Source organism: Bos grunniens, chromosome 5 (genome assembly GCF_055505025.1).
Source record: "Bos grunniens cultivar Pamir isolate PY7600 chromosome 5, Bosgru_T2T1.0, whole genome shotgun sequence".
In the NCBI taxonomy this organism is placed as follows: domain Eukaryota; kingdom Metazoa; phylum Chordata; class Mammalia; order Artiodactyla; family Bovidae; genus Bos; species Bos grunniens.
The window spans coordinates 37,033,345-37,047,398 of NC_141169.1; the positions used below are offsets into that span (position 1 = coordinate 37,033,345).

At 37.7% G+C, this 14,054-nt stretch overlaps 1 protein-coding gene across 16 annotated transcripts in view; it reads right to left on the reverse strand.

The window, feature by feature from the left end:
* TMEM117 (transmembrane protein 117) overlaps positions 1 to 14,054 on the reverse strand; it is a 675,006-nt gene that overhangs the window by 361,089 nt on the left and 299,863 nt on the right. For 11 of the 16 annotated variants that reach the window (XM_086399828.1, XM_086399818.1, XM_086399815.1 and 8 more), the window contains one exon: positions 2,142 to 2,241. The exons of 4 other annotated variants lie outside the window; for them this stretch is intronic. In XM_086399828.1, coding sequence (XP_086255954.1) covers positions 2,142 to 2,241 — 100 coding nt within the window. Of the gene's footprint in view, positions 1 to 2,141; positions 2,242 to 6,341; positions 6,366 to 14,054 lie in introns of those variants that run through there. One more of the 16 variants, XM_086399827.1, reaches the window with a different exon arrangement.

Here is a 14,054-nt window from a genome sequence, read left to right on the forward strand (position 1 = left end):
GGAGCACCAATAGGAACTATTAATCCTTTTTAAGACAAGTGCAACCTAAGGCTCAAAGGATTGTATATTATTTGTGGAAGGTCAAACCATAGGTGGCAAGATTAGAGAATCCAAATTTCTGAATTGATTCAGTTCTCTTTTGCATTTTATTAAGTAGCCATCATAAAATGAGTCAAAATCATAATTCGCAATAAATGCAAAACTTTCCAAAAGGCATCACTTCAGATTTTAAGGAAATTACAAGTTTAAAGTTGATCTTTCCTTTTAAACAGTTTGTCCCAGTGGAAACAGATGAGGCTGCCTGGTCTTAATGCCTAGCTTATTCTCATTCTTATTTCTAGTGATTACAAACAAACAACATTTTCAAATTTCAATTTTAAAGTTAATAAAATGGAAAGCATCTGGTAATGGGTTCTGATAACATTATAAAATTAAATAGAGGAGGGAGGAGTTTCAAAAACAGGCTAGGCAAACTCTTTTATGGTCACTTGATACTTTATGGTCACTTGCAAAATGATGACAGTAGTTGCTATTAAGAAATTGCTTCCTGTGCCCTGAAAACACCTGTTTCAGGTAAGAAACAAAGCTAGGAACAGAAATGGCAGTAACACTTGTGACAATTGCCCTGCAGTATCAGAAACACATCTATAGGGCATGTCCCTGCCAAGTTGTGTTTAATTTGGGCATGATCTTTCTTTTGGTAGGTCCTCTCATATTTAAGTGAATGAATTTGAATAAAGCTAATTAGGATTGCCTACACTTATGAAAGGTGTCAGTGAATGCTAAAGTGTTCCATTTTTATAAGCCCAGGTGGCTCAGTGGTAAAGAGTCCGCCTGTCAAGCAAGAGACACAGGTTCGACCCTTGGATCAGGAAGATCTCTGGAGAAGGAAATGGCAACCCATTCCAGTATTCTTGCCTGGAGAATTCCATGGACAAAGGAGCCTGGTGGGCTATAGTCCATGGAGTCGCAAAGAGTCAGACAAGACTTAGCGACTAAACAATAACAACAATGCTCTTTGCATCCTGAGACTCTCTTATAAGCTTATAGGACCCAGAGCCTTTAAGCTACATAGTGTCTTTAATTAACTCAGTGGTTAAATACAGAAATTACTCTCCTGGCAGATGAGCCCAGCATGAAACATGGTTTGTCTAATTGCTGCACACACAAAGACTGATAAGGCACAAAAGAGACTAAAACAGATAACTCTCAGAACTCCTCAGTTACCATTAAGTTAGTAGGTTCAATAAGGAAAAGAAATGCAGAAAACCATTTTTAAAGTCCTTAAGGATACTTCATAGGTCTTATCAGACAGCCCAAACAGTATTTCTTACCTTAAAAGTAAACATGTCAAAAACAAGCAAACAATCCTTATAAAATTATTTAAATATTCCCAGAAGAGTTTTCCATTAATTCGATGAATGTGTATGTCCCACATACATGCATACACACACACACACACACATACATGTCTATACATATGCATATATACACACATAAATGTGCTTTATATATAAATATATCTCAGTAGACAGTCATCATTGGTATTATAATTGTATTGATGTTTTTTCCTGAGGTAAACAGATATTGCATATAATCTCTAGATTTGTATTTCTCATGAATTTGTTCCCCTTGCAAGAGAGGTAACTTCTGTCCTAAACCATGAAAAATAGTGTGTACTGAATAAAATCCAATTCACATTAGTTGAGAAAATAAAACTGTATCTTTAACCCTTGGGAGGACAGAGGAATGATGTAACAAAATAAACAGCACTGTTACATCAAAAAGGGGCTGGGCTGACAGGAAGACCAACAGTTAGAGCTCAGCATTTCCAGTGACTTACTGCTTGGAAAATTAGGGATAACTGGACTTGGATTATCTAACAAGCCTGTTACTGAAATGACTGTTTAAATTTGATGAAATAAATGAGACTTTCTCATGTTTGAGGGCTTTGCACAACTGCAATAATGCTAACCATGAAAACAAGATCCTTCTTTTTTCACTTTGGAATGTTATTTGAAATATAACATGAAATAAAATAATTCATGAGGCTATTGGTTTAAAAAGAAAAATAGTGTGTATAACATTATGAACATGTCTTCCATCTGACATTTGAAATGGGTGAAGTTAAAATTTCTTACCATCCAAGCTGTGACAAAGTCCCCCATCCAGGTCCCTACTGCAGCTAATTTCATGAAACTTTCATTTCGGATGCCCATATAGTCTGTAATGATATATGCTCTGTGGAAACAAACACACAAGACATTGTCCAGACTCAGAGAACCATACAGTCAAAGCTTTCTGGTTCAGCAACACTCAAAAGGGAATTTCCCCCCTTTTAACAAACTTTCTTGCTTTTGTCTCACCAGATGCGCTTATAAATCTGAAAGGCTAGGAGGAGCTCTGAGGGTGTCTGGGTCAGTTCCAATTAGATTTGAAAACTGACTGTGGCTACACCAATTACCATGTGCCTTTCATTTTTGCGCTGTAAGGACTGACAACAGCTTTTGGAAAATCAAACAGAAATACTCAGCAAAGGCATCATTCCATGCTCACTCAAGTATGAGGAGAACAGAAACAATTCCTGAATTAGTGTAACTAGAAAGGAAGAGAAGAGCTCACTTTCCTCCAGTTCTGTCTTCTCAAAGTCAGAACTATTGAAAAGATGCTGGGAGTAAGTTTTAAGTATAATGTCATATCTGAAAAATGTTCAGAAGAAAGTCAAGATTTGGGAAAAATTTCCACGTAGGGAAGCAATGTAAAATTTTACTCAAATACATGTGACTTAAATTATTATTTAATAGCAATGGCCAGATTCCACTTCATCACTTGGCATAGCTAGTTATTGTTTGCTTGCTATTAAACACAAGTTTATATTCCTCAGAGCTCAAAGAAAGGTTCAAAGGTACACCCGACTATTAAAAACAGGTAATAAGATCATGCTTATTGCTTATTAAGCATTTTCATTTTCTTGTTTGGTAGTGAAGAAAATCCTAACTATCATTTTTCCCATTTGTAATTTCACTAAGAAAACTGGGATTCAAAAAGATCACTTACCCTGCCCAATCAATACCATGTAACTAATGAATGGTACCTAGGAACCAAATTTCTCTGTACATATTTATTTTAATTCTAAGTATTTTTTTTACTCAGTTTTATTTTACTTTAAATTTTTTTCCTTTTCTTAAACATGATAATACCTATACAACTTAGAGTACCCATTAGATTAACTTTAAAACAATATGCAGTAAATAAATATTTGTTAGTTATCTATTGAAACTATGAAGCAGCACATTTTTGAAGTCATTGAGAGTTAAACTGCTTCCAATTCAGTTGTTTTTTCTAGAGTTATTTCAGATAGTTTTTTTATCTGATATTTAAATGTACAGATATTTAAATGGTTTTTAACAACAAAAACAAACTTAAGAATTCTTAACAACTTTTTCCATGTGCTTCATCTACTTACTTTGGAGGGGCTATGTACATATCTTAAGGTCTCATCTCAAAATTCTGGGTCTTATTCCATGCGTTTCCATAATAGCCACACACACAAAAAAAACTTAAGCTACCAAAAACTGCATACTAGCAATGTGCTAGAGATTGTTATTAGCATTTTAAAAACACAGTCCCCATCAACTTTCATATCAGAACAACGAAATGTATTGTTATTCCCATTTCACAGATATGGAACTAAGGCTTTAGAGAGTTTTTGCAACTTTCTCAAGTTTAAGCATCCAATGAATGGACAAGATTTGAATATAAATTTGATTGACTCCCAAATCCATGCACTTAACTACTGTGCTATACCTTCTTCCTACAACTGTTAGTAGAGATATAAAAAGCACAAAGAATATCTCTGTCCCCCAGTATTTTAATAAGACAGTGACAATCAAGAATTACTTCCTGTGGGGATAATTCATAATAAGATGCCAAGAGAAGCATCCAGAAGCTACAACTCCCTAGAGCTACCATCAGGTCTTGGATTCCCACTTATACTGAGTTCACCCATCTAAGCAGCTCTGGGTCATTGGACTCAGGGTACTATAGAATAGTAGCTCTGTTAATTGTCCAGCTTTTTCAATGACACTTACATTGAAGATTTTGTTCAATGTTATATCTCTACCTGTTCAGTCTGCCAGTTAATTCCAGAATACATTGGGCTAGGATAGAAATTCCTGGCTACATTCTTTGTGGTTGTATAGATGTATGTAAAAGAAGGCATGATTATTCTATTTCAGTATCTGAAAACAAGGATGAGATAGTAAGCATGCAACAGACTAATGATCCAGCCAAAAACCCTAAAAAAAAGAAACAAAATATAAAAATAACTCCCCAAATCTACTTAAAGTCATCTAAGAGCTGATGAAGCAGTGAAGAGAAGAAAAATCAAGATACCAGATTGGCGAGCATTACAGGAAAGTTAACTGTATTTTCTCTGGGGACATTAGCTGATTCCACGTGCAAGGCAAGAAGACGAGAACCTGGATTTTGCCTGGGCAGAGAACAGTCTCAGTAGGTTAAAGAGGTAATGTTTGAAATTTAAGGAGCCAAGATTCTTGTGAGAAAGGAGATGCTCAGAAAAGAGTAAGATACACAGCCAGTTTTCCTTTCAAGACTTTTGCCAAATTATGAACTTTTGCACAAGGAAAGCTGAGAGACTAAGCAGAAAGTCTATAGTCTATGGCCATACCATCCTGAACGCACTCCATCTTGTCTGATCTCAGAAGCTAAGCAGGGTTGGGCCTGGTTACGACTTGGATGGGAGAACGTCTCTGTAAAGTATAGCAGAGGTCTGGCTATTTCATGCTGAGGAAACTATTATAATTCAGAAAATTCTGAGAGAATGGCCCAGGATATACAAGGGTATGGAAGACTAAAGAAAACCTGTGATGAAACTGTCCTTGTTGAAACTGTAAATCAACCCTTATCCAGTCCATTTCATGACTGAATTAAGGTGATCAGCTTCTATTCTTTGCACTTAACAGAGGAAAAAGTGAACCTTTTCAGGAAGAATAAAATATCATCTATTTTTATTTATAAAATCCATTATTCAATCAAAAGTTACTAGGATGTCAAGAAACAAGACCCTATCAAGATCCTGAAAACCAAGAGAGTAAACAATAGCTAAAACTATTCCATAAGTTCCAGGAGGACTGCAAGTCATTTTTATCGTTCCATTCTTTCCACTGTTGATACCCCAGAGCCTAGAGCACTGCCTACAAGGGGTAAGTAATCAGTAAACATCTGCTTAATTTATGAATTAACAAAGGGACCCAAGTTATTCATATTTATTGATATATTACACAGGTAAACCAATATATACTAAATCCTAGAAATAGCAATAAAATAAGATTGACATGAAGAATTTTTACATGTTTTCAAATTGTTTTCTGTGTTTACTTCACTTCTCCAACTACATTTGTATCTCCTTGATGGCAGAATAACTATCCTATATTCATGTAGAAAGATACATCAGCACAAAACAAGAGAATGTCCCTCCTCTGCGGCTGTGGGCACATGGTGAGTACTGGATGCCATGATAAAGCAGAGGACATAGCACAGAGAATTTAATTAAGAATAAATTAATTAATATATTTAAAAGTGAAGAGTGATATTTAAAATTTATTAGTTATTCTAGACATTTCTCCAAAGAAGACATACAGATGACAAACAGGCACAATAAAAGATGCTCATCATCGCTAATCATAATATTAGAGAAAAAAAACTCAAAACTACCTAGAGATATCATCTCACACCGGCCATCATCAAAAAGTCTACAAACAATAAATGATAAACAGACTATAGGAAAAAAATCCTCCTACACTTCGGTGGGAGTGTAAATTGGTACAGCCACTATGGAGAACGATACGGAGTTTCCTTAAAAGGCTAAAAATATAGTTACCATATAATGCAGCAATCCCACTCCTAGGCATATATCTGGAGAAAAACATGGTTTGAAAGGATATATGCACCCTAATATTCATTGTAGTGCTGTTGAGAACAGCCAAGATATGGAAGCAACCTAAATGTCCATTGACAAATGAATGGATAAAAGCGATGTGGTACATATTATACAGTAGAATACTACTCAGTCATTAAAAGGAATGAAATAATGTCACTTGCAGCAACATGGATGGACCTGGAGGTTGTTGCATTAAGTAAAGTCAGACAAAGAAAAATATCATAGGATATGGCTTATATACAGAATCTAAAAGAAAAACTGATACAAATGAACTTATTTACAAAACAGAAGTAGAGTCACACATGTAAAAACAAATTTATGGTTACCAAGGATAAAAGGCAGAGAGGGAGGGATAAATCAGGAATTTAGAATTACATACACACACTCAGTTCAGTTCAGTTCAGTTGCTCAGTCGTGTCCGACTCTTTGCGACCCTATGAATCGCAGCATGCCAGGCCTCCCTGTCCATCACCAACTCCCGGACTTCACTCAGACTCACGTCCATCGAGTCAGTGATGCCATCCAGCCATCTCATCCTCTGTCGTCCCCTTCTCCTCCTGCCCCCAATCCTCCCGGCATCAGAGTCTTTTCCAATGAGTCAACACTTCGCATGAGGTGGCCAAAGTACTGGAGTTTCAGCTTTAGCATCATTCCTTCCAAAGAAATCCCAGGGCTGATCTCCTTCAGAATGGACTGGTTGGATCTCCTTGCAGTCCAAGGGACTCTCAAGAGTCTTCTCCAACACCACAGTTCAAAAGCATCAATTCTTTGGCGCTCAGCCTTCTTCACAGTCCAACTCTCACATCCATACATGACCACAGGAAAAACCACAGCCTTGACTAGATGGACCTTTGTTGGCAAAGTAATGTCTCTGCTTTTCTAAACCAGATAAACAACAAGGACCTACTGTACAGCACAGGAAATTCTGCTCAAAAATCTGTAATAACCTAAATGGAAAAATCATTTGAAAAGGAAATGATGTATGTATAACTGAATCACTTTGTTGTACTCCTGAAACTAAGTACTATAAATCAGCTAATGCCTGATACAAAATCTTAAAAATCTCCAGGTTCCTCTGTCCATGGGACTTCCTAGGCAAGAATACTGGAGTGAATTGCCACTTCGTTCTCCAGGGGATCCTCCTGGCCAGGGACGGAACCTGCATCTCCTGTGTCTCCTGCATCACAGGCAGCTTCTTTACCACTGAGCCATGAGAGAAACTTTAAAAAAAAAAAAAAAGAACATATTGTATCAAAAAATTTAGCAGTTCTAAATTTTGCTGCTCTGGACAAATGTAAAGAAGAATTACAAATAGGCCAACCTGCCATAAAAACTTTCAACCACAAGTTCACTGATTTGCATACCCATTAACATTTAACAGTATTTCCTACTCAGGTTGTAAAGGACCCAGTGTGTATATATCTATATTAGCAATTCTGGCCAGTTTGAATATCACACTGGACTCTGAAAAAGTGAAGTTATGGAGCTTATACACTCAAGAGTTTATGGATTCTGATTCAAAATTAAATTTTATTTGCTAGGAGCCACTGTTACAGTTTCAGTTTTGTTCAGTTTTAGCTAATTATTTCAACTATGCATACATCTTTGTTTTGCTTTGTGCTTTAACTGGTTATCTGTGCATAGATCTAAAAAAGCCTGCACTCCTATCAGCCTTGCAGATAAACATTTATCATTGATATTTTCTCTAAAAATTCTAAAATAATTTCTTTTCAGGCTACAACTTCATCCCCTTCTCCTTGAGATTTCAAGTTTAACTGTCAAATCCATAACATAAATGTGGAAATGTCAACAAAATCTTGGAAAGGCTCATAATCATTGTAACCTCAAAACATGAGCTACTAAGCTTATTGCACCTAATGAAACATATGTGCTAAATGGCCATAAACTAAACAGACTCTAACATGGACTATAAAACATGGACAATAAAATAATAATATAAAGAATTGTCCCTACAGGTGAGAGTCTTGAGCACAAGCAACAAAGGCTGCAGCTTACTTCAGTCTATTACTTATATGTAAGTGGATTCAGTCAATGCCAGGTGATTTAGGAGCTGAATCTCTGAAAGTTTAACAAGAGGCAGTAAACATAGATCACCAACCCAAAATGGATTCATGCTTCACTGAAGATCCATCTGCGGCCAGCTGGATTCATAATGTCACAGCTGTCTCTCTCAGCCACGTTTGGGCAACATAAACAAGATTGGGGGCATCACAAACAAGTAAATCATGGATAAGGAGTTGACTTAACATGAGTACAGACCTGTATTAAACAAAATGAACCTGAGGCAAAAACTCTAAGTGCTCTTAAGGCTTGAGGTGAAAATCTGTCTACATAAAATGCCAGAAATTAAACATATTATGATATTAGCCTTTCTTAATTTTTTTGTAATGAAATGATTAAAAGTCTTCAATTCAGTCACTTGTTCAACTATTATCCAAATAACCACATTTTAGTATTTCTTTTAAAAATTTCTACTTCTTGACTATTAAAAAACTTAGAAGGAAATCAATACATGTGTAAGGACTTTCCAAGAAAGACCTAGGGTATGAAGTTACAGAGCAGAATCCACTGGAAGGTGACAACTATTGCAGACAATTGTTAGGGACTGTGTGTGTGCTTAGTCGCTCAGTTGTGTGTCCGATTCTTTGCGACCCCGTGGACTGCAGCCCACCAGGCTCCTCCTTCCATGGGATTCTGCAGGCAAGAATACTGAAGTGGGTTGCCATGCCCTCCTTCAGATCTTCCCAACCCAGGGATCGAACCCAGGTCTCCTGTATTGCAGGTGGATTCTTTACCAACTGAGCCACCAGAGAAGAGCCTAGAGTGACTAAAACTGCATCTGAACCTAAAAATGTTTACAAGTAAAGTTCCAACTCAAATTCCCCAAATTTAGCTATTAATTTTCTCTAATTTCTCTACAGAAGACATATAAGACTGCAGATGGCATATTTATTGGACAAACCCACCCTGAGTGCTAACACATGCACATTACCTCAACTCTTCCGTTCATTCCTTGTCTTGCTTAAGCCTACTCAGTGAAATTCATTTGTAGTAGATACAGAAACCTTAGTATAACATCAATTCCTCCCTCTCTTTTATCCTCAACATTTGGTTAATCAAATGTAACCTTTCATAAGGTTATTTCTGATAGGTCCTCAAACTACATTGTTTTTCTGTCATTATTTCTACCAATATCTTATCTCTGTTCATAACCATCTCTAATCTTAATTACACAATAGCCTCCTGTTTCCCTGTGATTATCCTCAACTTATTATAGATTCTTTACTGCCACTATGGTAAATTCTGGGAAATTAAAATGGCGTACCAGAAGAGCAGGAGTCCTAGAACCAGAAAGTATTGGGTTGACAAACCACCTTCCCACTCTATGACCTGGGATAAATGACTAGCTTGATAATAATCCATTCCCTTATCTGTAGCATGGGATTAAGAATATCTTTCCCTCACAAGGATTTCTTGAGGATTACATGAAACAAGGAATATAAAGTTTCCCCCTAGGGCACAGGCCCCACTCTGATTCCTTTTTCTTTTTTTTTTTTCTCCTACCCAGTTATGTGAGGATTTTCTTGTCTTCTTGGGCATCCGAAGTTTTCTGTTGGTGCTTACTAGCTGTTCTGTGTGATTCATGCCACTTGTAGATATATTTTCATTGTTTCTATGAACGCAGGCAAATTCTACTTCCTACTTCTCTGCCATCTTGTATGACCTCCCCATTTTTTTGCTTTTCTGGAACACTAAATTATTTTGGAAATGGGAGCTAGTAGGTCAGAGATCTATCCCTTATTTGCATATCTATTATGAAACAGTTATGATGTGCTGTGTGTGCGCTCAGTCATTCAGTCATGTCCAACTCTTTGTGACCCCATGGTCTGTAGCCTGCCTGGCTTCTCAGTCCATGGAATTCTCCAGGCAAGAATACTGGAATGGGTAGCCATTTCTTTCTCAGGGGATCTTGCTGACCCAGGGATTGAACCCAGGTCTCCTTCATTGCATTCAGATTCTTTGACATCTGAGACTCCAGAAAAGCCCTTCTTGTAGCACATGAATTTATATTACATAAGCATAGTTCATATTCACTAAGTAAACTGACATAGTTCATTACTCACTAAGTAAATCCCTATAGTCTCCCTATTTGCTAGATCATGGACCCAATATTTGTAAACTCAGAAGTTTCCAAGAGGAAAGAAATAGCATCCCAAAGTTAGGTATCACTTCCTGGATTATCATCCAGCACCTCTTGTCTAATAATTTCTTCAACCCATTATCACATTTCCCCGGTCCACAGGGCAGGCTTGGAACATAGGTATCCTGTAATAAGAGTAAAGCATGGCAATTCACTCCAGTATCCTTGCCTGGCGAATTCCATGGAAGAGAAGCCTGACAGGCTGTAGTGCACAGGGCCACACAAGAGTCAGACATGACTGAAATGACCTAGCAGGCACCCACATACTGGCATAACCAAATTTGCTGATATCCTATTTTTTCCCTTTCCTGGTAATTTAGAATCAGGACTCAAAGAGAGAAAGAGGAAATCTCTTTCCAGGAGGTTGAATGAAGAAAAGCCCAGTAATTACTGATGACAACAGTCTATCCTCTGAGAGTTGTTCTTGTTGTTCAGTTGCTCCTTGTGACCCATGGACTGCAGAATGCTAGGCTCCTCTGTCCTCCCAGAGTTTGCTCAAATTCATGTCGATTAAGTTGGTGATGCTATCCAATCAATTCATTCTCTGCTGCTCCCTTCTACTTTTGCTTTCAATCTTTCCCAACATCAGGGTCTCTTCTAGTGAGATTCACCTTTAGCATCAGTTTTGCCAATGAATATTCAGGATTGATTTTCTTTAGGATTGACTGATTTGATCTCCTTGAAGTCTAAGAGACTCTCAAGAGTCTTTTCTAGCACCACAATTCAAAAGCATCAATTCTTTGGCACCTAGCCTCCAACTCTCACAGCCATATGTGACTATTAGAAAAACCATAGCACTGACGATTTTCTCTACTTCTTTGCATTGTTCATTTAAGAAGGCCATCTTATCTCTCTCTGCTATTCTATGGAACTCTACATTCAGTTAGGATATCTTTCTTTTTCTCCCTTACCTTTTGATTCTCTTCTTTCCTCAGCTATTTGTAAAGCCTCCTCAGGCAACTAATTTGCCTCCTTGGATTTCTTATTCTTGGGGATGGTTTTGGTCAGCACCTCCTGTACAATGTTATGAACCTCCAACCATAGTTCTTTAGGAATTCTGTCTACAAGATCTAATCACTTGAATCTATTAATCACTTCCACTGTATAATCTGCCTGCAATGCAGGAGACCTGGACTCAAATCTCTGAGTCGGGAAGATCCCCTGAAGAAGGAAATGGCAACCCACTCCAGTATTCTTCCCTGGAGAATTCCACAGACAGAGGAGCCTGGTGGGCTACAGTCCATGGGGTCGCAAAGAGTAGGACACAATTGAGCAACTAACAACCTCAACTGTATAATCATAAGGGATTTGATTTAGGTCATACCTGAATGGCCTAGTGGTTTTCCCTACTTTCAACTGAAGCCTGAGTTTTGCAATAAAGAGCTCATGATATGAGCCATAGTCAGCTTCCAGTCTTGTTTTTGCTGACTGTATAGAGCTTCTCCATCTTCAGCTGCAAATAATATAATCAATCTGGTTTTGGTATTGACTATGTGGTAATGTCTATGTGTAGAGTCATCTCTTGTGTTATTGGAAGAGAATGGTTTCTATGACCAGCCTATTCTTTTGACAAAACTCTGTTAGCCTTTACCCTGCTTCATTTTGTAATTCAAGGCCAAACTTGAATCTATTCGTCACCTCCACTGTTATTCTGCGTATCTTGATTTCCTACTTTTGCATTCCAATCCACTATAATGAAAATGACATCTTTTTTTCTGGTGTTAGTTCTAGAAGGTCTTGTAGGTCTTCATAGAACCAGTCAACTTCAGATACTTTGGCTTCAGTAGTTGGAGCATAGACTTGTATTACTAGGATATTGAATGGTTTGCCTTGGAAATGAACCAAGATCATTCTGTTATTTTTGAAACTACCCAAATACTGCATTTTGGACTCTTCTGTTAACTATGAGTGCTCAGTTCAGTTCAGTTCAGTCACTCAGTCATGTCCAACTCTTTGAGACCCCATGGACTGCAGTCCGTCAGGCTTCCCTGTCTATCACCAATTCCTGGAGCTTGCTCAAACTCATGTCTATCAAGTCAGTGATGCCATCCAACCGTCTCATTCTCTGTCATTCTCTTCTCCTCCTGCCTTCAATCTTTCCCAGCATCAGGGTCTTTTCCAATAAGTCAGTTCTTTGCATCAGGTGGCCAAAGTATTGAAGTTTCAGCTTCAGCATCAGTCCTTCTAATGAATACTCAGGACTGATTTCCTTTATGATTGACTGGTTTGATCTCCTTGAAGTCCAAGGGACTCTCAAGAGTCTTCTCCAAATCCACAGTTCAAAAGCATTAATTCTTCAGTGCTCAGCTTTCTACTCTTTCTGCTTTGTAGAAGAGGGCCACTCCATCTCTTTTAAGGGATTCTTGTCCACGGTAGTAGATATAATGGTCATCTGAATTAAATTCACCCAGTCCTATCCATTTTATTTCACTGATTCCTAAAATGCTGATGTTCAGTCTTTCCATCTCCTGCTTGACCATGTCCAATTTACCTTGATTCATGTACCTAAGATTCCAGGCTCCTATGCAATATTGTTCTTTATATCATCGGACTTTACTTTCACCACCAGACACTTGCACATCATTTCTGCTTGACTCAGCAGCTTCATTCTTTGAGCAACTGTTAGTAATTGCCCTCCACTATTCCCCAGTAGCATATTAGACACCTTCTGACCTGGTCGGCTCATAAACTGCTATCATATTTTTTCCATACTGTTCATGGGGTTTCCCAAGCTAGAATACTGGAGTGGGTTGCCATTTCCTACTCCAGGGGATCTTCTTGACCCAGGGATCAAACTCACGATTCCTGCCTCTCCTGCACTGACAGGTGAATTTTTCACTGCTGCACCACCTGGAAGCCCTTAACTATTCTCCAAGTAAAAAATTTAGAGCTTAAAAATGCAGTTTTGAATACTTGGTTCAGTTTTAACAATCCTTTTTTTTTTTTCCTTTTAGAAAGGAATGCCACTAAATGTGCTGCAGGAAAAAGGATCGTCAGTTTGGCTGATAGACTTAGGTTAGTTTTCAGACTCCTCCTAAAAAGAACAAGGATAAATATATTGTGCCCACTCTTTATGATGCTGCTTCAGACAATGAGGGGAGCTTTGTTTAAATGTCAATGTACTATTTACATATATGCATTTTCTAAATGTGCTAAAGTTTAAAATAAGATTCTTCTCCACAGTTAAAAATAATGGATATACATATTTTAGTTAAAACCGATATGTTGAATGTGTCTCCACTGAGATGCAGGATACACAATGAGAGAGTGTCAACTGAGTGACAGGGAGTATCTGTGCATTTAACAGATAAAAAGTAGATAAGAGGTTACATCTCTTAGACTGCTAATGTAAAGGGAGCTTGATTTTTAAATAAAACATGTTGACAAAAGACTAAACAAAGACAGATAAAGTGTAGCTTAGAGTAGAGGCTGCATCTCTGACAGATCAAAGATTTTCACAAGTCTCCTACAAAGTGTCAGGAGAAGGTAACAAAAAGATAGGCTTAAGTAGACATCAGAGTAAAGAATACAGAGCTGAGAAAGCTTCACAGAAGCTTGTGAGAGGAGTCTAGAATTGAGTTTGCCAATAGTATGGGTGATTGAGGGTAGCAAATATAGGACTCTTCAATATTTTCCAGATGTCAAACCCTACTGATGTGTCAGCTAGCACACACTTCTGCCCTCAAACGTCTCTGGGCCTGGGCCCTCCGTCTAAGAGTCAGGCTCACTCATGGGGCCTCTCTTTGGCTAATTATGAATGCCCAATTATTACCAAATGTGCTTCAAATTAGAAGTGAGATCAATCTTATTGCTCTATAAATTTGCTCTGCAACTTCAGTAATTATATAACTTCTTTGATTTAATAATAAA